Here is a 25,873-nt window from a genome sequence, read left to right on the forward strand (position 1 = left end):
TTTTTAATGAATTAGAAATGAATATTTGTGAGCACTTAGAGTTGATCAACATGAGTCATCATTGATTAAAATAACAGATCATTTTTGAAATTTGGGGTTTCATAGTGACATTTGGACACTCATCCCTCTTATCTTGGAGTTCTGTAAACACAAGGAAGAATGAAGATGTGGGAAATTCAGGATCAAGGTATTAAATCTGGGAAATTTGCCCAAATACCTCTCCCTCCATCAACAACGCCAGCTGCCTTGTAAGCATGGTTGGGGGAAGCAGTTTAGACTTGAGGCTTCAGTGAATTTTGTTCATTAGCCAGCTATCTGCCCTGCTTCCTTTTCTCCTAGCCATCCTGAAACTGAGATGGGCAGTCCAGCAGGAGAGACCCTGAGTCCACTTTCCTAACTGCTTGAGATGTAGATGAGGCTGGCCCCTCTCCAGAGAGTCTAGCCCCGCCTAGGTGGACTTACTGCAAGTACTTGTGATGGGCGGCGCTTGGATTCTGATCTGTGCTATAAATGGGGCCCCTCTCTACCACAGCATGACCTGATGATTGAACTGCCCAGGCTCTGACCAGGAGATGAGATAAAATCAGAGTTATGGTACTAGCTCTTTCCCTCCCCTGTGGGTAGAAACTGAAAGGGGTGAAAAGGGGGGAGACGTTGCCCTTACCTGTTGATTAGAGGACTGTTGCAGATAATAATAGCTAAGCTCACACTTGGTGAGTGTTTCTACATGCCAGGCCCTGGTCTCAGAGCTTCCCCATGTTAACTCATTTAATCCTCACTCACTCCTCCCAAGTATGGTTTTAGTCCATGAGTTGTCACTTGCATGGGGTAATACAGCTAGTAAATGGCAATGCTGGAGTCTATATCCAACAACCAAGTCCAGAGATGGAGTCCTTCTGCATGATACCACCCCACTGCCTAGTCTACACAGACTGCCCACCGCAGGCCACCAGCTGAGCCCAAGGGGAAGGTGGATTTCTCTAAGGCATTTGACACATCCAAGATATCTTTACAAATACACTAGAGACATAAGAATTGGCAAGTGCACAGTTAAGAGGGTTATTGGTAACTGAATGAACCGGTGAACCCAAAGAATGCTGAACCCCACCATGGCGGAGGGAGCTTCTTGGTGGGGTGTCATCCAGGACCCTAGTGTTCTTACCTAATCTGCAGACACGGGGAGATACTGGATGCCTGAATCAAACCCAAAGGGCCTTATAGAAGGGAGACCAGAGACTTTGGCTTCCAAGACTAACCTCATTAGCACTGACATGTCCTAACCATAATGTAGACAAGAATTTCCAGTCTTCCCCCTTGCACTGGGATCAGCAGTGAGATGTAACTGAAAAATAGTTGACAAGAGAGCTTAGGCTATATGAATTGTTTTTAATGGTTAGATAGTTAATTTATAATGGCAACTATTTTTTTAAGAGCAGAGATAAATGTCCTTTAAAAAGAGGTCAGAGAGATTTGAAGCCATATCAAATGAAAAGGAGTTAGAATAACTGAGACTGTTTAATCCTTAGAAGAGAAGGTTTAGACAGAATTGGAGGACTATCTTCAATGATCTGAAAGGTTATCTCCTGGAAGAAGGATGTGACTTACTCCAAGTTAACTGCAGAGGGCAGAGCTGGGACCGAAGGTTCCAGGAGGTAGATTTGTCTAATTGCTGTGCAAGGTGGAGACACGAATTTCCCTGTCTGCTCTTGGAACAATTATGACAGCTAACATTTACTGAGTACCCGTGGTGTCTGCACTAAAGTTAAGGCCTTCATATGCCTGAGCTGGAAAGTTGTGGATCAAATTCATACTTATCATTACAGGCGTCTCAGCATCATTAGTAAAGGCTCCATTTACTGACTGCTTATTAAATTACCTCATTTGATAGCTGCCCTGTTGAGTGTTATTATTGTATCATTACTGTTTTACAGATGAGGAAATAAAGAAGTGAAATTACTTTCCTGGAATCATCCTGTTTTAAGTTATTGGTTTATAATGATCTGGACCCAAGTATCCCTGCCACTAATACTGCCTCCCTCCTGGGGTTATGCATTTAACAGGGGGTCAGATCAGGGCTGTTCATTAGAAATATAATGTGAGCCACTAACGAGAACCCCGTATGTAATCTTACTTTTTCTAACAGTCACATTAAAAACGTAAAAAGAAACCTGTGGAATTATTTTAAATTAGTTTATATATTATACATTTATATTTTAACCCAATACATTAACCCAACTGAGTCATTACATCTAAATTATCACCATTTGTTGAATGATGTAATCACCATTGAAATTATTAACAAGTTATTTTACATTCTGGTTTTCACACGGAATCTAGTGTCTGTCTTACCCTTACAGAACATCTCAGCAGTAGCCACATTTCAAGTGTTCAGCAGCTGCTTGGGGTTCGTGATTGCTAATAGACAGTCTGCACAGGGTTAAAACTGAAATCTTCGGGGCTGGAAGAGCTCTGTTTTCACCTTACATTCTAATGCCTCCCTGCCCCTGACTTACCTCCTTTGCCGATTTGAAGGGAATGCATAGCAACTGCCTTTGCCTCTTCTGGTAGAGCCAGCGTAGGTATTTGTGGTGTCTCTCCTGCAACCTTCCAACAATTGTCTTTTCTCTCCTGGCAGCTACTCTTCGAGTTAAAGTGTTTGATTTCTGCTTTGAAAAGGACTGGAACAGGTTGCATGAATTAAATAATAGACCCTAAATACCAAACTGGAGGTGGAACATCCTGCTTTCAGCAAGTTACGCAAAATTAGGGAGTCCCTGGCATAACTGATTAGAAATAAATCTTGTAGTTGGTAAATGCACAGGTGACTGTGAGGAGGAGGAAACGTTCTCTTGTTATTTTTGCTGCGCTGTCCAAGAGTCGAGGCGGAACGTCAAAACAAAACAAACACACCAGCCTCTTAAAGTAGCTTTAGAACAGCCCACCGAAGTTTCCCCTCAGAATTCCAAGCCAGCTGCCAAAAATGAAAGCTTATAAAAAGATGCCACGCACTCTCGGCCTCCCGGAGGTGGCGCTATGAGGGTGCTGGAGTTAATTAGTGCCTGCAAATCGCCTCGTGTGAGCTCATCCGAGAAGTCATGCTCTGCACACATATTATTTATAGCAGTTCTGAGGCGTGCACCGTGTTTGACATTTTCTTCTTTTCTAAGTAGGGGGACTTCAAAAAGTCGTGGGCACCCCCACTGCCCCCGGAAAAGAGCAGTGGGCAGAGACACCAGAGCGCCGGCTGGAGGAGAACGCGCCAAGCACGCGTGTCCGGGTGCAGGTGCCGGGGGCGGCCGCGGCCACTCCGCAGCGTCCGCTGGGGAGGAGAGTTCGCGGCTGATCTCGGGATGCCTTGCAGATGCAAAATGTGTCTCTGGCCAGCAGGAGGAAGGAAGAGGAAGTGAGAGCAGCGGCAGCCGGCGGCGCAGCAGCCGGCCGACCGGGAGTGTAAGTGCGTGTGCTCGGGCGAGCGAGAACGGGCGAGGATGGGCAAGGGATAGAGGCAGAGCCACTCACACCGCCGGGGCACCAAGCTGGGCGACAGACCCTCCGGCCCTCCGTCGGTGGTCGCGGGGTCGCCAGAGCTCTTATCGCTGGGAACCTTCGCCGCCGCCGCCGCCGCCCTGCGACCCCGGGCAGGTTCGTAAAGTTTCCTGGGCTGGCGCGGCGCCTTGACTCGCTGACCTCAGCGCGGCCGAGGAGGGAGCTGGGGCTGGGGCAAGGAGGAGGCGTCCTGCTCCGGGGGACTCTGGGCGCCGCGGAGACACTTTTGTTTCCTCCCTGGGGGCGCCGCGGCGCGGCGGAGGTGGCCGCGGCGCTCTGTGGGTGAGGGCTGCGGGCGCGCCGGGGCACTCCGCGGTTGGGGAGGTCAGGGCAGAGGGGGCGGCGGGAGGGGGAAGGGGAGAGGAGGGGGAGCGTGGAGGATGGAGCCCAGGGCCCGGGGCCCGGGAACCCGCGGAAACGTTTCGGCCAGGGCAGGCTGGAAGGGGGCCCACCGAGGGCTGCGCTGCCGGCGCTGAGGGACTGGGGACGGGGAGAGTGTGGAACTGGGGGCTTGGAGACCGGAGAGGCTGCGCGGGAGAAGGGACTGGCGGCTCGGACTCCCGGCTTTCCTCCGGCGCTCGCAGATGGGAGGGAATCCCCCGCGAGCGCGCTCTTGGGAGGGGGCGGTGATGGGCTAGAGGGGAGGAGGGCCCGGAGGGACTGGAGGGGGCGGTTGGGGCAGTTGGGAGCTGCCCAACAACCCAGGCGGTTGTTAGTAAATACCCGCCTCCCGGGGACACGCCGAAGTCCCGGCTGGGACTGGGAAAGGAGGTAAGGGGCTGCGATGAATGATCCCGGCATCAGAGAGGGGGCGCACCGGGCGCGCTTTCAGGGAGCGAGGGCAGCCGAGCTTTGGGGGTCCTGGAATCCGAGCAGAGAGGGGTAGCTGAGAACGCAAGAGTAGCTCTGAGGAAGAGGAAATACAGAACTCAGCTGGCCCAGGGTTGCGCGCGTATTTCGGGTTGGGAAGTCCGTGTGGTGTCGCGGGCGCGCGCGAGGGTGGCGAGCGTGTGTGTGTGTGTTTGTGTATGAGTCTGTGTGACCGCGAGGGGCTCTGGAGCCCGAGACTCTCCTCCTCGCCGAGTGACCCTCTCCTGCCTAGGGACTGTTTGAAGTTGGCATGTCCGGGCAGGGGTTGTGGGCGGCGGGACCTGCGTTGACCTAAAGCCGCAGGGCTTGGTCCCCCGTAGCGACCCCACTCTGGTGGCCCCCGACAGCTCCTGAGACTCGCGGAGCATGTTTTGTGATGCCCTGTGCGCCAGTCCTGCCCGCTAACATCATTGGCCGTAAATGATGCAGACTTGGCTCATTATATTTAAGATTTCAGAGGACCTTTGGCAAGGGTTTTAGCCTCTGGAGACAGAAGCCGCTGGTTCCCCATTTACCGCCCCCCAGTGACTTGGGAGTGGTGTGGATGGGGCAGTGGAAGAATTTCCGAGTTGCTGTTGTTGTTTTGCCTATTAAATAAAAGTAATTAATGACCTGTATTTATTTATTAACTCTTTGAAGGTAACTTTGGGAACTAGAGGGGCCTAACACCTCTCAGGTTCACGTAGATGGAAGCCATTATTGAGGGCCTCCTCTGGTCATGGTTTTCCGTATTCTCTCACCTCCGTACCTCCTTCCCAAGGTTGTTTCAAGATTTATTACCCCCAGTTTACGGAAGTGGGAACTGTTAAGTTCGAAGGTCAGATCCCCTGACCTCAAGTAGCAGACTTTTTCTTATAGCTGACCTTCTGAACCTGTTCTTTACATGTACATTTCTTATCTCTTCAGGGCTGTGTTTAAATGTGGCATGTTGCTTTCTTACTGCATTGGTTACTCAGTTTTGTTTTGCTTTTAGTGAGATGGACTGGTTGTTCTTCGGAGAAATTGTGAGGGAATGACCTGGAGTGTTGGAACTCTGCAGGGGGGATGGGTGTTAGGCAGGAAGGGAACTGGGGAAGAAGCTTGGTAGGTGTCAGGGAGGGGCAGACTAGGAGGCTGGCCCAGACTTGAGGCTGGTGGAATTCAGGACCTGGAGCAGTCACTGGGCTACAGGATGGGTGATCCTATTAATGGCCATATCCGTCCCCTCCCCTCTTCCCTTGTCTCACCTCTCTGCCCTTCTTGTCTACAGCCACTCTCACTGCCTTACATTCTTCCTTTTCACCAAATTCTCTCCCAGGCCCTTTGCACATATTACTCTTTTTGCTAAAGGGGCTTTCCCCACTTATCCAGATGGCTCACTCTCTTGCTTCCTTCAGTTCTCTGCCCAGTCAGCTTACAGGAAGGCTTCCCTGACTACCTCATATAAAATAACAACCAGCCACTCCCTGGTCCTCTTAAGTCACTTAGTTTTCCCTTTTAAAACTTATTACCCCCCGGCATTATACATTCATTTATTTATTTGATTATTGTCTATCTCTCTCATTAGAATGGAAGTTCCACGAAGGTCGGAAACTTGTCTTGTTTATACATCCAGAACGTGGGATGATTCCCACAAAGGAGGTGCTCAATAAATCCTTGTTGACTGATTAAGGTATGCCTTTATGGGAGAGGCTCCCCAGGAAAGTATACTGTAAAATATTGCAGCATCAGCAGCACGAAGCCCAGGTAACAGTCTGTTGCTTTTTCCTCTCTGTCTTCTCTCCAAGCCCAGGCACATTTCTTACAAATCCTTTTTCACTCTCTTAGAATTTCATCCCGAAGAAAGGAACTGAGAGGCAGTTCCCTGGGAAAGTGGAAAACCAGTACAATTTATTAATAAGGCATAACTGCTCCAGATCACTCTCCTTGGAGAATGTCTTTTTAAAGTGTGTGTTAGCCAAAGAAATATTCTTCTAGGAAGAAGGGCATTGCTGTGAGTAGAGAGACTTCCACTGTATCCCCTTCCACTTTCCCAGCAGATGAGAGTGAAGGCAGAGGAAGAGAGGAAGTAAGGGAGGAAGGAGAGGGAGACAGAAAGGAGCTGGGTGGCAAATACTGGGGAGAAGAGAAATGAGAAATGCCCAGGAGAAGAAAAATGAAAGAGAGAAAACAGTAGGGGCTTCTATAGTCCTGCTGAATCTCAAACATTTGTTAAATTACAGTATTGGGATAGGGCAATATTTGAGTATATTAAATTAATTTACCCCCTTTGGGTGTTTGGTGTGAATGGGTGGGGAGAGGTGGAAAAAGGGAGTGCTTTGAAGCCCTTGTAGAGAGGATGTGGCTTGGGACGTGCCTAGGGGCTCTGAGCACACACTTTGCTGACATTACCATCTTTCTTAACCCTGAAGGTTTAGAGGTAATCATTCCCATAGAGGACATTTCCTGCCCAGAACTAAGACTGTGGGTACCCTTAAGGTTTGTAACTGAAGTCTGAAGCCACTCTTTAATGCCTGAAACCAACCAAGTGGATAGTTTGGCTTATAAGACATTCCCTCTGTTGAACTAAGAAAAGGTGGGGAATTACTAAACCCTCTCGACATCACAAAGCGTCAAGTGTTTGCTGCTAGCTATGCAACTCCAGTTCTGCTTCTTTAGTCAACTAGTCTGGTGTTTTTGAAGCTTAGGATTGCAACCAGGAAAGGGTCATGGTATCGATTTGTTAGGTCCAGACTAGCAGCTGAAAACGAGAAATAGAAGAGAGTACAATGAAAAAGAGTGTTTTACCAAACAGACACCAAATCTTATTGTCAAATGTATGGCTTAATGTGGGTTGTGATGAATAAAAGTCTGTTTTAATAATTCTGGAGGCCCTAGGAATGTACACTTTAAACTTTATGCCACGGATTCTGATGAAAGTGGTTTGGAGGATCAAACTTTAAGGGCACCCACCCCTACCCTTACAAAATGCTATTGGTTTAGTCTCCTGCAAAAGATGCTATTTCCAGATGTTGAATCAGATGCAGTAATAGCATTAGCCATTGACCTAACTTTTAAAATACTGCTGTTTGTAGAATTTGATGGTCTGCTTGGCCCTGACGCTGCCATCTTGGTGAAGCTGGAGATCTGAGTATAAGTTTCTCAGGCTAGTGATAGGGAGAGGCAGCAGCTAATCGGCAATAACTCTTTAACTTTACTTAGAAAAAAATAACTGAAAATACTCTTTCCTGGCTAGGTTTTAGTTTAGTGATTTTGAGGTCTTTAACCTTTTGAGCTCTTTGGAACTTTGCTCCGTGGAACTTTTCCTTTCATATTTTCTGCCTCACAGTCCCCCGTATCCATGATTTTAATTACTTTCGGAGGTTTGCAAAGACAGTAATAATCTCTTCTGGTGGCAGCCACACTGCTGTGATATGTAATTAGATTAAGCTTCTTAGCTGACCAGGGCTTGGGACTGGCCTACCAAAGAAGAAAGGTTAAGAACTTCAGCACTATCCAAAATGTCATGATTCTGAAGACCTGCCACCCAGGGGACAGAATGTGGCTCCTGTGAAATTTGGGTGGCCCAGGAAATTTGAATACACCTAGCACAGCATTTTTAGGTATCGCAAAGCCAGTCTGCAAGCACAGTGCACACATGGGTTGCAGTTTTCAGTTCTCTGGATGGTTTAGGTTGTCTGTTAGCACCTGGGACTTCTGCGTGGTAGCCAGAACCAGAGCCCTCAAATCACTCTTATGATCCACGGTTAACTTGCAGCTTAGTACTATGTTTCCTAAACTTTCGCAGGATAAGTGCAGGTCAGTTTGAGCAGGATTTTGTCACAGGGCTAAGGTGAGGTGAACAGCCAAGTACCGCTTAGGAATCCACGTGCGAGAAGGAATGCTAGCTCCTCAAACAGCATCAGCCAAGTAGCAACCTGGCATAGTGCTGAGTGGAGAAATTAGTCACATGTATAAATAGAAGAAGATGATGCATCTCAGTCAGTGTTCTAGGCCCCCGCAAACACTGATTTCCAGAATCTGAGCAAGACTATTATTGGAACCTCAGTTTTAGGAATTGAAGCTATAGTCTTGGCCGTTTTAGTTCTAACAGTTAATGCTGGCAAATGAAGCTTGTCTCAGTAGAAAACACTGGAAAATGTACTACTTGCTGGACTCCAGGACTGCTATGTGTGTTGGTCGGGTGGGTTGTCCTTGCTGGATGAGGAGCAGTGGTTTGAGGGCACCAGGGTAAAGTCAGCCGTGAATGAGTGTTTCTCCATTGGGCTTTGAGTCACAGGTTCCATGCAACATTTTCCTCCTTGTTTGGACAGCTGACTGGCTTCCTCCTGGAATGCTGCTTTGGAAATGATGGGGAATATCCAGTCTCGTATTGTTGCCCCATTTTATAGATGTGGCTTGGAGAAATGAAATGTCGCTGGCGTATTTGGAGAGTAGACCTGAGCCTACATCCAGCTGTTGTGACTCTTTTTCCACTGCCGGTTCTTTCCCATGCCCCACGATGTCTGTGTTGATTACTTCTTCTTCTTGTCGGTTCTCTTAGACTAGCCTGGTCTGAGGCCAGGACCCCCACGCTGGGCTATACTGTAGAGCATCCAGGGGGCCCTTCACTCTTGTCTGATGGTAGAAATGCCCTGGGTTCTGATGGATATGCCTGGGTTGCCATGGCACCTAGCGATGTGCCTGCCACCCCTGAGGGCAAGTTTTTCAGAGTTAGTGCCTCTTTTTGGATATCATAGCCCAAAGCTGACCTCTTTAGTCCTGGGAGTCAGTGATCCTTCTCTCAGGATCTGCCCGTCACCTGAGCTCTGATAATTGAAGCATATACGCCAGAATGCAATCCATTATTCAAAAATGAGACCAATGTTTGCTAAGGGGAATAGACACAAATTCTTTAGCCAGCATTTTTCTTTTCTCTGTGGATGAGTCATGGGTAAAGCAAAAGCATGGGACCAACTGGTGGTGGTGGGGACTAATTGCAGGGAGGGAATACATTTAACAGAGTATTTTCCAGCTAGTTATGATTTTTGCTGGTTGTCCTGCCCCGTAGGTTAATACCAATTAAGGGAACCAGAGGCTGGAGTCTTTAACCAGAATGGGTTCTCCCTTGGGTGATGCAGATGCTACTGATTCTCTTCTTTTTCTACCTGCAGGCTACTGCCCATTCTCTGTTGACCCTTATATCAGACAGTCTCAACTCAGCACTGTTGATACTTGAGGCTGGATAATCCTTTGATGTGGGGGCTGCCCTGTGCATTGTGGGATGTTTACTAGCTTCTCCGACCCAGCAGATGCCAGTCGCAGCACCCAGCTGTGATCACCAAAAGTATCTCTAAGCGTTGCCAATTGCCAACCCCTCTTTCCCTATTAAGAGCCAGTGTTTTGTTTTCTTGCATAAATTAGTCCAATTGTGCAGTATCAGACAGGTTAGACTTTTTTTAATTGAAGTGTAGTCAGTATATAATGTGTTAATTTCTGATGTACAGCTTAGAAATTCATTTATACATATATATATATATATATATATATTCCTTTTCACATTCCTTTTCATTATAGGCCATTGTAAGGTATTGAATATAGTTCCCTGTGCTATACAGTAGAACCTTGTGGTTTATCTTGACAGCAGTTGTAAGTGCCCCAGTTTTCTATATACTGGCTATTCCTTTGACCCTAAAGTCGTGTAATCAGAGATGGGTGGTCTTACCCCTTATGTTCATTTATTTCCTCTTGCTCTCCAGATTTCCTCTCTAGCTTCCTTTCCCCCCATAACTGCAATTGTCTTCTTATCCCAAATTGGTTTCTAGTCTGAATATCGGGCATGTTTCTTCCTGGCACCCTCTGGCTGAAAAAAAAATTGTCGCTAGTGATTTGAATGTCTTGGTTTCCTCACAGGGTCTTGGATTCTGGCCACTGATTACTGCATTGACTGTAACCTCCACATAATGGGAATAAGATCAGTGAAATGAGGAAGGTGGTCACCAAGCTCAGGTGGGCTCATTCCAAGGGCTCTGTCACAAGATGAAGGAAATGTCTGTGTGGGAATGAGTTAAAGGGGTGACATGCCTCCTCTGCTTGTAAAATACACCTTTGGCTAGTGTACTGGATATAGTAATAGATATTGATGTTCCATTAGTGTGACCAGGGCATTACTTTAAGGTACTGCCGTACGTGGGGTCCTTTTCCACTGCGTCCATTAGATTTCTGTCCTAATCTTGCCACATTTGTTTTCTTATGTAATTATCTGTCAGCCTTTTATTTACCTTCACTGTTCGGCTGCTCAAACAGTGCAGCATCTAGCCATGTAGAAATGCTGCCGGTTTGTGTACTGGCTGTGTTTCCTCCAGGCAGCCTCCTTCTTGTAAGTCACAGCTCTATAGCATACCTCCACCCTTCCTTCCGCCCTTTGTGCCTTTTTTTTTCTTAGTTTGAGATTACATTCAGAAAGCCAGCGTTTTGTGCTGTGGGCTTCTGTGGCTGAGCAGTCCTGGATGAGCTATATTTTCCAGGCTGCTACACACAATTACCCTTAATTTCGAAGGGTAATGCATTTCAAAATAATTTTTTCTTTCTGTTTTCAGGCTCCTTAATCCAAAAGCAGAGCCACAGCTAGCTTTGCCCTTGGCCCCCAGAAGGCATGTGGCTTGGGAGGAAGAGCCAGTAGAGGGACTTCGGTTAGATTGCGTATTTTTGGCCCAGTGAAGAGTGAATTCCAGTAACACTCAGTTAGGCTGTTTTTCACTTGACTCCTGCCCACCCCCACCGCTGCTCCGCCCCATCATTTTCATAGCATTTTTATAGTGGACCTCGTGCCCCAGTTATTCCAACTGTGGGCCACTGCGTAAAAGTGACCAAGTATTCAAAGATTTAGATTTGGAAGAATAGGACTGATTCTTTCATACACAAAATAGTTTATGTGTTGTGTATATCTGTGTGTGTTTTAGAGAGAAACACACACACATACTCATCCATGCAGCTCTTCTAATATTAAAGAGCTTTAGGAGCAAAGAAACTATTATATCACCTGCTAAATCCTGTTTTTTCCCGTGCCTGTCACTTTAATAGCAAGTCAGTATAAATCTCATTAAATCAAAACTTTTATCAAAAAATGAATATGTTTCTATCATCCTTAGACTTACTTTACTACCAGGAAGTGACTTCAACTCCTTAGAACTACTTACTCAATTACCATCTATTCTTCAGTTGAGAGTTTTGAGAAACATTTGCCTGGATTAATATGAGAGAAGCACAATACAGATCTATTTATTAATTGCAGTATGTTGATAAAATAAGTGTGTGGCTTATAATTAAAATGTGTATAAATATTTTTAAACTGAAATATACTGTGCTTAAAGCACCTGCCATAATACTGCACTCATTCATTCATTCATTCATTGGGCAGCCATTTTGATCACATTTTGTCCTGTAGTCAAGACTCTTGCTGGACATTATAAGACCCACTTCATGTGAACAGTGTAGGGAGGGGGGCTGTATGGGAGACAGATCTATCAATAGAGAGTCATAATAGAGTGTGATAAATGTGTGTTCAGAGTGTATGCAGATCACAGAGGAAGGAATTCACAATGAAGTGACTTTGAGAAGGATCTGAAAGGTGAGCGTTAAAAGAAAGAACCTGACTTGTCCAGGGAATATAGCTATCTGGGTAGAGGAGAAAGTTTGGAAGAGGATTTGGGTCAGCTGTAACAGGAGCTGGGCATTTGGAGCAGGGGGAAAGGAATACCAAAGGATTTTAGGCAAGGAGAAGATACAGTTGGAATTCAATGAGAAATATAACTCCGAAGGCCACATGGAAGATAAATTAGATGATACAGCAGGAGGAAGGTGCTGAAGAAAGATGGAAGCTGGAAGCCCCTTCCTTCTAGGCCTACCTGAATAAACATGCAATCCTGGTCAAATGAATAAATAAAGCAGTGCGCTTGCTGTGTCAAAGCAACTTGAAAACAGATCAGTCTCTCTGCCCCCACCTTCAAGTCTGAGTAGTGGGCCAATCCAGTTTCTTTAAAGAGACAACTTCTAGAGGCCAGTAACCCCCACCAACTGGATTCACGCCAGAAGGAAAGGATATTGACTTTGATGAAAATAAAGGAGTTGGTGACTGATGGGATTTGGGAAAAAAAGGGAAACATAGGAGTCTTTGAGGTTTAAAGCTAAATAAATACATACTTGTTGGTTGAGGGTCCAAGTATCTTTTTTATTCTCTTGGCTGGTTGATTTGGTTTAAGTTGATTACCTTTCTCAGCATCAGTTTTTACATCTTTCAAATGGGTATAACGTAAGTCTCTACCTCTTAGGGTTGCTGAGGTAATTAAATATAATAATAACTGTAAAGTAGGCACCTCAAAGGCATTGGGTTGGATTCGCTATTATTGTGGATGCTATTAGTATTAATTCAGTAGTTTTGATTCATTTTTAAATTCAAATATCTTGCTAAAATAATTTAAAGACATACATTTATTATTTTATCTTCTTTAAGTAGCTTGGGGAATTACTCCTAAAATCATTAGACTGTTTGATTTATGTATGTTTTCTTCAAGAGTACAGGAGAAGTAAACTGCTGAAATACAGGTCAGGGAAAACTACCATCCGTAGTGAATTAAAAGAACTGACGTTACGTAATGGATCATGTTAGCGAAGTGGGGTCCTCAAATAAAGACTCTCGTAAATAGATCTCCACCCCCCCCCATTCACTGACAACTTACCTGGGCTTTTACTGTCTTATTTTATTATTATTTTACTTCGAGTAGAGAAAATGGAGGTTGCTAGTTGGGAGTCTTTCTCTTTCCTTGAATCCACCCTCCTGGGAGCTGTTAGCACTTATCCACTGTGGACTGGAGCCTGGTGAGAAACCCCCAGTTTGTGGAGCAATAGTGGAGGAGCATTTGATTCAGTTGAACTGGGTCTCATGTGGTTATGTTGCATGTCCAGGACTTAGCTCAGTGGTTCCAATAGCACTTTGTAAATGTCCTTTTCTGAATCATTTGGAACCTCCCAAAAGTAGGGGAATGTGGAAATGTTCATTGGCAGGTGGGTGGTAGTAAAGTGTTCATTTTTCTTCTTTAATCTGAGTGTGTAAACCAGATTAGAAAATATTCTGGAGATAAGAAAATACACAAATAAGCGTAGGATGTCTGTAGTCCCAAGTGTACAGACCCCGTATAGCTCGATTCGTTGTCCCGGCATGATTAATTGCACCAACTTTCCCTTTCAAAAGCATCCCAGGTTGGACAGTTCATTTTATGGCCGTCTAAGCAGAAGCCACCTGTTTCTGTTTCCACTCATTCTCTCTGGCCACTGCCAGTGTACTTGGAAGCCTTTTCTACTTTATGTTCCTTCAGGAAGGCAGCAACTCGCTGACAGGCTCACCAGCTCATTAAGCAGTAGCTCATGTCCTCGTCACTTGGTAATGGCTTTTATGGAGTGGGCTGGAAAGAAAAATAGACCTCAGTGTAGTAGACTGCTTGAAGTGTGGGTGTGGAAGAGAAATGTGCCAAATGGAAACGGCTTCTCCAAACTTGGGCTTTGAGAAGGACAGTCCCCACACCCCACCATAGTCATGAAAGTCACTTATCTAATCACTATGATAACTCTCGTTTGGCACCTGACAAATTACACACTCTCTGCAGTGTGGAATAGGACTTCCAGTCCCTCTCTCTTCTCCCAGGTAGAGTGATAAGTATGGATTGTCGAGCTGCTGGATTGTCAGTTGTGTGGCAGTGCCTTCCTACTATTAGGATTTGTGTAGAACTTTAAATAGGACCCAGTGTTAAATAAATGTTTAAAGACCCATAAGAAGGATTTATATGGTGAAATATAGATTTAGAGTAAGTTGCTGGAGAATTATATCCACACCAAAATATATGTCAGGTTAACAGTTATTCAAACATATTAATTCACCTTGTACCCATTTTACAGATGAGGAAATGTACGTGTCGGGGGGCTGGCTGCCCAGATCACTGTAAAGCCCAGAGAAATGGCATAATAGCAGTTGTAATGTTGAATTTCACTGTTCTTTTGAAAACCAGGAATTTTCTGCTGCTCACCAAACGCTACACTTCTTGCTGCCAAGTCTCCATCGATATGTCCAATTCATTTTTGCCTCAGTTGCACCCATTACATTGGAACATTTGTGTTGAGCAGTCTTGCTCCTTGGTGAAGGATGAGGAACGATTTGCTGTGAGAGCTTTGTTTCAGAAGCCTGGAAAAGAGCACAGTCAGGGCAGCAAAGCATTCATTGCCTGAGCCGGGGCCAATTACCGGCAAAATGGCAGAGAGAAGAGGGTAGGAATGGTGGATTCATGTTTATCCCCCTAAAACATGTTTCCACTGAAGTAGAAATTGTGTTGTAATTATTGCTGACTTGTTTAGGGCCATTTGAAATCATTCAAATATGCTGCTAACAATTCTAGCATTTGAAAGTGCTGGGAAACAGTCTGAGAATAGGCGCCTGGAGCTGAGAATAAGATGCACGAGGGTGTACAAAAATGTAAGAAGTAAGCCATCATGAAAACCCTAGGTCTGTTTTTATTTCAACATATGTCTTTCAGGCAATAAACAGGGTTTAGGGTAATTTTTCATAACCAGATCAACACGTGGCCCAGAGAAATGGCGTCATAGCAGTTTTTAATGTTGAATTTCACTCTTCTGTCAAAATCCAGGAATTGCATTAGGCTCATCCATTCGAAGTGATAAATGCAGAAGAAGGTATCTAGCATCACATACAAGGGAGGGGAAATTGCCACAAGGCTTTAGACTCTGGAACCTTCAACTTTTAAGGAGAAAGACCAGAGTGTATTTTAAATTCTTGGTGGCTACTGTGGATCTGCATTTGCCTCCACTGTTTGCTTTTGAAATACTCTTTAATTCATTTGTTCATCCACAAATATTTATTGAGCACCTGCTATGTACCATGGGTGTGCTGGGTGATGTATAAACAATGGTGAGTCTCCTTCCTAGTGAAAACAAATAGACCTGTGGCTGATGTCATGGGCTGCTTAGACACTAGTGGGGGAAATGCACATTAATCAAAGGATCACACAAATAATTGTGACATTTAAACTGCCAAGGGCTTTGGGGGAAAGGGGCTGATGCTGGAAGGGCCTATGGCAGGGGGATTAATACAGTCAGGGAGATCTGGGAAGAGGAAGAAGGGATTTTACTGGGTAAAGAAGAGTCCCTGCGGATGGCTAGCATATGTGAAGGTCATGTGAAGGGCGGGCTTGGATGTGGAAGAATCTGAAGACCAGCATGCCTGGCAGGGAACACGCGGGAGGAGGCTCCCTGGGATCGTGGGCTTTTATCAAAAGCGCAGTGGAAAATCACTGAAGTGTTTTACCCGAGAGAGTGATGTGATCACATGTAGCAAAGATCTTTCTGACTTCAGTGTGTAACTTTTACGTCATTTAAAATCGGTCACAATGTGACTGTACTTTTACTACTTTCAGAATCTTAACAATTTCTAAAAGAATCAATTGAGCCACTAGTGTCTCCTTCAGATTTTAAATAGCAATTTCACTGAGTGATTTAGCATGGGTATTGCAACAACTTAAGAACAATAAAGGACTCAGTTCTGTGGTTCACAGACTTCAAAAGTCCTAAGGATCGCTGGGGACCCAGAAACTGCATTTTAACAAGTCCCTCAGGTGATTCTGATGCAAGTGGTCCTGACTCCACTTTGAGAAGCATCGTCCTAGAAAGTTCTAAGGAGTGGAAAAAGAATTATACACCCCAAGGTAAAACATCATCAGGCCGCCAATAGAGGATGGAACCTCTTTATTGCCTGGGTTTTGACTTGGACCTGTTCTCCTGATACCAGCGGGGTTTTCTTCCAGTGCACCTGAAATGTATTCTAAATCCTTTGAGTTTCTTCTCATTCATTTCCGAATCCTTGCACATGCAGCTGTTTTCTCAGATCTGTGGCTGACTCCCTCTGTCTCTGATATTTTACTTTTCATTTTATCACCATTTAAGAAGAATCTTTTTATATAAGTCCTGCACGAGGCTGTGAGGCAGGGAGGGGCTGGGGAAGCCTGGCGGGATGAGAAGAGGGTGAGAAGCGCTTCCATGGATTCGTTAACTCGCTGTCTGGAGCAGAAGACCAAGCGCACTGTCCAGGGAGAGCCAGTGTGGGCTTGTGTCCAGGGACAGAAAGGGCCAGGGATACCAGGAGGGTTGCTCTGGGGGGCATTTCCTTTACCTCCCCTATTCTCTGGTGCCCTCTCAAAATTCTGCTCAGAAACCCATCGTGAGGGAAAGAGAAGGCTCACGGCTGTTTCATGGTGAATGTAAGAGCCCAGAGTTCCTTTTCAGGTGAAATCAGGTTGAAATGAATATTAAGGGCAAACTGAGGGCAGAAAACAAGTCACAGAAAAGCCATCAAGCAGTTGGGTGGCGAGAAGAAAGAGTGAAGCGCCCTGAACCCGCAGCTCCTCCTGGTCACCACCCAACTCAGTAGTCACCTCCCCTGGGAGTCTTCCTTGATTTCCTGGTATCCCTTCCCCGGACACCGTGAGTGCGACTCTGTGCTGGCATTTATTGTCCTTCTTTGCACTCTGTGTCCTGTCTTTGCCCCTGAGTAGACTGGAGGTCCCGAGGGGAGACGTGCCCAGCGCTGACCCCGTCGCAGGTGCTCAGCCCGTGTTTGCAGGAAGAGGCACTTTTATACCTGTACTTGAGTGCTGCGTCCTTTTGGAAAAGCCCTTTAAAATGGCTTCTTCGTCCCTGAGTCAGGGCCCCAGGGACACCCGGTTCAGGGATGCCTGGAAGTCACTCTCTCTGCACTCAAGTTTTGCTGAAGACCAGCCCTGCCTGAGGTCACTGTGACGGAGGCAGGGCTGGACCAGATGTCAGATGTGGGGAGGCCCACGGCCGCTGGCTTTGCAGGGCCCTAATCCTGTGGTGGCGGTGGTTACTGCTTCATTCATCCCACTGCACCCAAATCTGCTCTGCCTGGAGTGACTGTCCCAGAGGACACCAACATAGTGTCATCACATTACTGTCTGCAGAAGTATTTATACCTCGTGGTCTGCTTGTAATTCTCCCCTTGTCCAAACAGCCTATGGGGCAGAGATATTAGAAGAGCATAACTTGGAAGAATGTAGAAAACATTTCTTGGCTTACACCCTGAAACTGCTACCCCCTCTGCGCCTCCATCCATGGTTCAGCCAGTGTTGAATCTGGAGAATATGTTTCTTACTTTCTTCCTCCCAGGGCCTGTGGGCGACCAAGCATTCATGACACATCCTGAGCTTGGGATCCTTACCACGTCTGTGGTTACCTACATGTCATTTATTACATTCTGAGAGCACCGTAGCCTTGATAATTTATGTTTCTAGGCTAAAATTGCACATAATTTTCTAGCAGCCATCAAGGGTTTCAGCTAGCAATTGAAACTTGATAGGTGTCATGGCTCTTCATTGCTGGAACGATTTATCCTGATGTTCAAGTGCTGAACTGGGCCCATTTCTTTTAAGCCGAAACAGCGCACACAGACTAAATCTCAAACTTAAGTGTGCTGAGTTCACTCTGAAAGTGGAGCATATTTAGGCCTTTGGAGCCACATTCTCAGACCTTCCATGGACCTTTTCTCCTTCAGTTAAATAACCAAGCAACTCCTTGCTTTCCCAGCATGGGGATGCTGCCAGCTGCTGAGCGTGTCTACTCTGATTATGCATTCTGGAGCTGGGAAAATCACCACCACAGGATGTGTTTGGGGGACACCCTGAGAAATGGAGCTGAGCTAAAACTCCACTGATCACCTGAATTCTATAAGCACCTACTCTGACTGGTGGGCCACCAGTGACGTTTGGGTCTCCTGGAATTAGTGTCAGTTTAGAGTCAGCGATCAATAATCCGTCAAAGGCCTGATTATTTCCTTTTGCCCAATGTACAGTCTCCTTCCCTTTGGGGGAAGGCTGGGAGAAAGATTAACAGTATGTATTTTGGGTAATGTACCAGAGTCCTTCCTCAAGGGGAACCAACCTCCCCTTCGTTTAAGGGATTTTGGGGTTTATAAACTGGTTCAAGTCGGGGAGGTGATGGAGGAGCCGTGACTCTGTTTTTATGGCTCAGGTTAGACTTTGGTTCACTTGACCGAGAACTTTTCTGCTTGTAGACCCAGGAAGGATTTAGTGAGCTTTCTATCTATTTCATTTCTAGAAACACCACGATTAACTAGCCAACGCCATAGGTCTGTGCATATCCAACTATTCTGATTGCTGCATTGACTCTGCTGTCCACGTGGGGACCGTGCCACAGTGGAAGGTGCTTAAATAGAGCCCTTGGCTGGCTGGAGTCCGGACGCCCTTGCTCCCCCTAGACACTTAGCTGAGCTGCCTTGGGAGAGGGACAGAGGCAGGATCTCCGCAGCTACACAGATGGGGTTTGAAATCACTCATTTTCTACTTGCTATGGGCAAATTCATTAAGCTCCCATAGCTTCCCTTTCCTCCTGTATAAGTGGAAATGGTGTCCACGCGGTGTCATGGCAAAATGAAGCGTCGCCAAGGAGCACAGTTCTTTGGCCCCAGCAGCTGTGCTACTGATGGGAAAGGATATATACTTTTTGAACCTTTCTTCCAAAATTGTATGTTCAAGGGCATCGGTTGGTTAGAAGGGATGGAATTAGGAGTCGCAAGTGAACTCGTAAGATACACCATCCCTGACCACCTTCCCACGTCCGTCAGGTGTGCTGCCAACTCTGAAACGTTTGCTGGATTTTAACTTTTGTGGAAAAAAAATGCCATTTCATTAAAATAGGTTATATTGACCAAAAAAATTTCATGACATTTTCTCTTCCTTGCATGATGATTTAAATTTCAAGTTCACTGTGTTGTCTACTACAAGAGCTTGATTCCTGGGTCTTCTTCTCTCTTTAGAGAAAATGAGGTCCCTGGGTCTGGTGACCTTCTCAGGACTTCTTTGATGCTCTAGGGAGTCCTGTTTGTGGGCCCCATTTCTGGACTTCTTCATGAGCTCATTCCTTAAACACTCGGTGACAGGGAAGCAGTGATACACAGGGAGGGACTTGCTTCCGTTGGGGGGAGGAGGGAGCAGTGATGGACACACCCGAATACAGGGAGGCTGATCCTCTGATGCTGGCACCAGCCACTGTGGCTGCTGGCCACGTCGTCCTTCATGGAGGATGTGGCACCTCATGACCTCTGTGGGCTCCAGTGGTCCAGGAATGGATTTCAGGATCCAGAAGCCAGAGTCTTGGTCCCGGAGCTGACACTGACTGTAATCTGTGCCCCACCTCGGTGGCCTCAGTTTCTCAGCTGTGTAATGTGGAGGAAGGGGGCTGGACATAATCAATGGATTCCAAACAAAAACCCATGGATCAGTCAGCTGCTTCAGAATCATCTCAGCACTTAAGAAAAGTTAGAATCTGGGCCCTCAACACCGGAAATTCTGAGTCTGGGTAGGTTTGGGAATCTGTATTTATGCAAAGGCTTCCTGTGCTAAATGTGTCACGAAGCTTCTTTGGGGAGTCCCCAGATGACTTCTAGGTGCTGCTTCTTTCCTATAGCTCCATTGCTCATCCTTTACAACCTAAGTACCCTCTTAAATGTCTCCTTCAGAAAGCTTCCTGACTTCTGACTGATTGTCCTTCGTTAAAGAATTAATTCATGCATCTGGGCGAAAAAAAATACAAAACTCATCAATTTGTGCTTGTTTATTTTTCTGTCTCCTCTGTTGGCCTGGGAGCTCCTGAATGTAATGAGGGTACCATATTCATCTTTGCATCCTCTGTACCCTGCCTACTGCCTGGCATATGGAATATGCCTAAAAGGGCATTTTCAGAGAACAGCAGGATGGAATGGTGAAACTGAAGATCAGTCAGCCCTTCTCTCTGTCTGTTAGCACTCCTGGGAAAGAGTTAAGAGATGTTTGAAACAAATCACTCTAACAGATTTGTGATTGCCCGTTGAGTTGGTTAATTTATGCTGGTCCCTTCCTTTCCAATGCCTGACTGTTAACAGAGGCAACTGTATTCAATCGTGTAGCCTTGAGACCCCCAGGTTGGCCACGGAATCACTGAGAGAAGTGGGTGGGAGGGAGACAAGTTGGAAATTAACAGTTTCAACTCGGATGTTTTGCAAACACAAGTACTTTCAATATATGACTTGGCTTGCCCTCTCTGTGCCTCCTCCCTTCCCCGTTTGAAAAAGACAGTCAACAGTATGTGTGCCCAAATCCTCCTCTGGATGGAACAGAGTCACACTGAAAAAAGGAAAGTTGATTTCCTGGTTGCCCTCCCACTCACAGAGTTCTGGGTGACGCCATCCCACACTGTCTGCATCAATGAGCTACACACACTGCCAAGACTGCACCTTAAATTTAAACACATTCTCATGAGGATATAGGAAGCCTGAGGGTGAGCCCTAACGTTTCACCATAGAGGTGCGTAAGCACTGTACATCCTATGTTTTACTTCTGCTTTTGGATTAAGGACAAAACATTAATTTAAAAAGTAAAAAGCTCATCCTCTGAGCAGCAATTAATTGGTGTATTGCCATACTTTCATCTGTTGAGTCTTTGAATTTTTCAAAACGTAAAGACTCAAAAATATTTCCTAGGGGTCTTTCCAGTGTGCCTTCTTATTTGATTGTTTTGTTCTTCAGGCTACATGTTGACTTGAAAAAGAACTAGTGTTGTAGGAAGAAATGTCATCGTAAGGTTCCGGGTCCTGATTGTTAGGGCTGTAAGCACACACACTGCTATCTCACTGGTTCTGCCCCATCCCCATCCGGAGTCAAATGTTCCACTGGATCAAGGTTGTTAAGAAGCAACGTAACTAGACTCATTAGCCTGAGTTCTGAAAGCTCCTCTGAAGTGTTATTTTCATATTCATACCATTTTAATATTTGGGGACAGGCTGTACCACTTTCCAGGTGCCAAAAGTGATCACTCATTTTTTTTTAATTAAGTACTATTTTAGCTTCAGAAATATTTTAATTTTTTATTGATTGTTTTGTGACTTTGACCCAGTTCTCTTCTCTCTGGGACATGTGTCCTCAGAAGATAGGTTTATGATCTTACTAATACCTGGAATATTAATTCCTTTCAAATGAAGTCGCTGTCTCCATCCTTCTCCAGTGCGCACAAACACACACACACACACACACACACACACTCACTCACTCACTCACTCACTCACACTCACTCTCCTTCCCAAACATGTACCCTTCATGCTGATAAAATGCCTTTGGAGTACGTATGGGGGAAGCAAATTTTTATTCCCTTTTCAGCAGGATAAAGAAGAGACAGGGGCCTGTGGGACGCAGCTGGAGTCGCCAAGACCTCCGAATTGGGAGAACTGGGCACTGCTGTCTTTATTGCTTCATTTCATGCTTAGATGTGCCAGGAGGAGGACCACAGGCCTTGCAGGAATGAGAGAGCGTGCCATTCACAGGCGAAGGGTGCTGTCGGCAGCCATCTCCTCCGACTATAGTTTGGTACAGCCTGGAAGTGAATAGGTGACAGCTATTATAAGGGCTTTAGAATAATTGCAGTTAAAACTGAAGTTATTACAGACTGCCACTTATACATGTTTCTACTCATTAAAGGGCTGAATATTGGGGGCCCATAAAATGTTTACGAGATGGTACCCCTGGTCTTTCCGTTTATGACGAGTCTACGGTATTCTTTATGTCTCTTTTCCATCTCATAGTGGCTTTGGTTTTTCTGACATCTGAAGGAGGCCGACATTATATTGGAGTGAGCTGTGACACATTTTCAGCATTGGTTGCTGTCAACCCAGAGTGAGGTGACTGAGGGTTATTTTGTCTGAGTGTTAGATTTCTTCGACATGTGCTTTTCCTGGGGGTGGAGTGGGCGGGGTGGAGCAGGTGCTCCTGTCCTTGACCAGGTGCCGTCATCCCTGGGCTGGGCTTTTTGTAAGTTTCAGTTTTAGAATACGAGAAAGTCTTAGCCCAAAACATATCTTAAGAAACGCCTCCTCACCTCTCAGCTAATGTAGCACATCCTAGAGATGTCATTTTCCCCCCCATAAAGTCAACAGAATAGTTGTCCATTTTGAAAAACCATTTTGTTCCAAATAAGTACACACATTGATTTGCTTGACAGAGAAAAAGAGTTCAAATATCTGAACTTGAGAGAGAATTCTAAGTGCCATTCTTGCTTTTGAAAGTCACAGCAACTCCATGCCATTTTTCATCTCTGATTTTCAGTCGTTCAATTATTTGAATCTAGTTTCTAAAAAGGACCCCTCTGATGCTCTGAACCATGGTACTTCCTCAGGGGGATCAGGTTAGCATTTGCTAAGTTCTGTTTGTGATTTTTCAGGAGAGACGATATAGCATTTCTTATTGAAAGTATCTTGGAGATCCTAAGGTAATGTTTCCCAGTGTATGGTGCTGAAGATGACCGAGGTGTTAATGCTAGCTTTTTAAAAGATATTTAAATAATTGTTCATTCATTTTGATGCACATTAGGAAAAGTATAGGAAGCGCGTCAAACCTACAATTTCACAGATTTTCTTGCATAGGGTGAGACTAAAGTAAAATCATTTACAAAGAAATATTAAGTAAAATAGGGCTGGAAAATGGTCTTTGAAGAGCTAGAGTTTGGGAAATGCTGATGTGATCCAAAGCCTGCCTTTTGCCATGATGAGGCTGGATAGGGACCAACTTGGAAAAGTCGACTTTGTGGTGACACTGAGATAGGAATCCAAACAGTGTCTTATGTTAGTGAGTAATTAACAAGGACAGCGAACCTTTATTGAGTGTTTACTGTGTGTGATGCAAAGTGATTTATACACACTATCTCACTTAGCTCTCACTACAGTCCTTTGAGTTAACTAATATTAATATTCTTATTTGGTAGATAAGAAAACTCAAGGTTTAGAGAGGATGAATAACTTGCTCAAGGTTGTAGAGTCAGAACGAGGCAGAGCTGAAGGGAAAGATGGACTGCACATCAGCTGATCTTAGGTCAATGAGAATAGTTAACATCAAAGAAGACCTTGAAGAAGGGATCCTTTTGTTAGGAGATTTGAAGGCCAGCGGAGCAAATATTTATCGAGAGCTTGAATGCGCTGAACTGCTGGCCACCAGGCACCCAGAGACTTGCCTGGAGACTCTTGTGAATTAAGGGTTTTGTGGCCTTGTTGGAGTGGGTGCCTCCCTCTCCCACCACATTCTTGGGGAGATTCTCTTTATGTATTATTAGCCTGTTAAATGCTGAGAAGCCTACAGTTAGAAGTCTGTTTTCTTCTGTAATGTCATGGTTTTCCTACTCAGTTAATCATTTTCCCTCTTTCTTCAGTAAAACCTATCACACTTTGCAGAGCCAGTGTTCTGTGGAGCACCTATTTGGGACCTAGTCTAATCCTTGTAGCTCATTTTACACATGAGGAATCCGAGGTCTATGAGGGCTTGGCCAAAACCAAAACTAGTTGTGCAGAGTTTGTCTTTAATTAGTTCATTCAACAGTTATACATCCAATGCATGTAACTACAGTTGCGATTAGTTTGGGTGTGTATTGCCCTTTGGGAAGTTAAAAATAAAATGTCCCAGGAGGTCCCTCAATTGGAGTAAGTCTATTGGTCATCCTTGCTAAGAAGCCCAGGTCTGAACGCCATTGACCTTAGTCATTGGAAGACAGATGACTTATGAAAGAAGTCATGTTGCAAAATCATCTCTATAGATTTCTCAGCATTGCTAAATTGTTTCATTGGCTAGAATTTTCAGATCACATCTGTTTTTTGATTCCCGGGCTTTTGGCCATGTTGCTAAAGTGCCAGAATCTCTAAGGCTCTACCCAAATTGCTAATACCGATACATTCCTGAGGAGTATATAGTTTGTTTAGTCCCAGCGGAGATGGGACACAGAATCTTATTAAATGGCTGGTCCTTCATGGCTTCCATCTGGGAGAACTACCTGTGGGCAGTGGGCGCTGTGTCCATCTGGTGACTTTCTGAACTATCCAGCATACTGTGGCTTTGTAAATCTCTGCTCATGAATACTGCAAAGGATGAATGGAAGGAGGCATAGCTTCCGTTGCATCATATGTTTCAAGCATATGAAAAATGGCTGATATTGGTACAGTATTTAGTATGGGCTAGAGGTTCTGAGCTGCCCAGTTGGTCAAAATTGGTCAAAACTGGCATGAAAGATAGAGAAGGTCAACAAAGCAAATGGCTTTTCCTCTTGCATATTTCCTTCTCTAAGGAATTTGTAACTGAAAAAGACCATTCTGCTATGGAGGAAATGGCCATCTGACACTGGTGTGCTCATGACTCTTTACAGTTTGCTTTGTTGTCCTGGGAAAGGGGGGAGTGCCACTCTGGACCTCCCTCTGCATTCCACAGGGGCTCCCTGCCTCCCAGAGGCCCCCACCCTTGAGGTCCACCAGTGTAGCTTTCAGGGAGCTGTCACCCAACACTTCATCTCAATCAGATCAATTTAATTTAAAAGAAGGGTGTCCGCAATTTCAGAGAAGGATATTTTAGTGACTAGAAATGCACTCTTTCTGGTGGAGGGCATTTATGATTCAAAAGAAGAGAAAAGGAAATGAATCTGACACTGCCTGTCAAAATCATTTCTAGGTTTCTCATGGCAATCTAGGTTTCCCCAAGAGGGTATTTCCCCGAGAAGGAGTTGTTTATTTCATTCTACATGGCTTTATGGATCATAGCAAAATCAGACATTTATTTCTGGGCAAAGGACGCAAAAAAATAAAATACTGATATAACAAGATTAAGACTTGGGATAGATGTTTGAGAAATAGAATGGAAAGCTGCAAATTTTATGTAGCCTCAGAAGTGAAAGCAGAGCGTTAAGGGGTTATGTGAAGACACAGGCTTCATCGTATCTGTAGGAGTTTACTGTAGGCTGGAAGAGGAATATCTGATTACATAGAATGATGAAAGGGCTTGAAGGGAAATGGTGGACTTTTCCCTCCCATAATTTTAGGAAGTAAGCTGTAATGTGGAAGATTTTGGTGCAGGTCAAAGAGCATGATACCTGGAGCCTGAAAGAGCCAGGCCTGAAGCCCACCTTCTCCACTTACTAGATATGAGAATTTAAGTCATGTGATGGTTTTGAATATGTTTCCTCATCTGCAAAATGGAGATAATAATACAGGCCTCTAGAGGATGCTGTGTAGTGCTTAACAGGCCTGGCATGTGGGGAGTGCCCAATGAATGATAGCTTTTATTAGGAACTATAAATAGGAAAGCATGTCAATGGTGCCCACCATTCCTGGAGAAGAGCTGCGAAATGCCCTCTGAAGGTGCTGTACACCCTGTGACTTGACTTAGTGTGGCATCATGGTTGTCTGGTTTTGCTTATTTCCAGAGAAATCTTACAGTGCATCGTTACCAGAATGTGTTTTGGAGCTTTTACAGTTAACTAGTTCTAAAACCCTCTTCCTAAATATGAAGGCAGGTGTTGCCTGTTTTATCTGTCTATTTGTACACCTGTTCAAGCATTTAAAAATT

General features: G+C 45.1%; 2 protein-coding genes across 7 annotated transcripts in view; one reads left to right on the forward strand and one right to left on the reverse strand.

The window, feature by feature from the left end:
- GPR141 (G protein-coupled receptor 141) overlaps positions 1-3,092 on the reverse strand; it is a 171,262-nt gene extending 168,170 nt beyond the window's left edge. For all 4 annotated transcript variants that reach the window (XM_015237317.3, XM_072964669.1, XM_072964668.1 and 1 more), the window contains exon 1: positions 2,514-3,092. Coding sequence is in view for 3 of the 4 variants with exons in the window: in XM_072964669.1 (XP_072820770.1) it covers positions 2,514-2,694 (181 nt within the window). In the remaining variant the exon portion in view is untranslated. The remainder of the gene's footprint in view (positions 1-2,513) is intronic.
- Positions 3,093-3,321: 229 nt separating this feature from the next.
- Positions 3,322-25,873, forward strand: part of ELMO1 (engulfment and cell motility 1) — a 488,726-nt gene continuing 466,174 nt past the window's right edge. Inside the window, exon 1 of one of the 3 annotated variants that reach the window (XM_015237313.3) lies at positions 3,322-3,450. The gene's annotated coding sequence lies outside the window, so the exon portion shown is untranslated. Of the gene's footprint in view, positions 3,451-3,502; positions 3,643-25,873 lie in introns of those variants that run through there. The other 2 variants (XM_072964661.1, XM_006201899.4) reach the window with 2 other exon arrangements.

This window comes from Vicugna pacos, chromosome 7 (assembly GCF_048564905.1).
Source record: "Vicugna pacos chromosome 7, VicPac4, whole genome shotgun sequence".
Taxonomy (NCBI): domain Eukaryota; kingdom Metazoa; phylum Chordata; class Mammalia; order Artiodactyla; family Camelidae; genus Vicugna; species Vicugna pacos.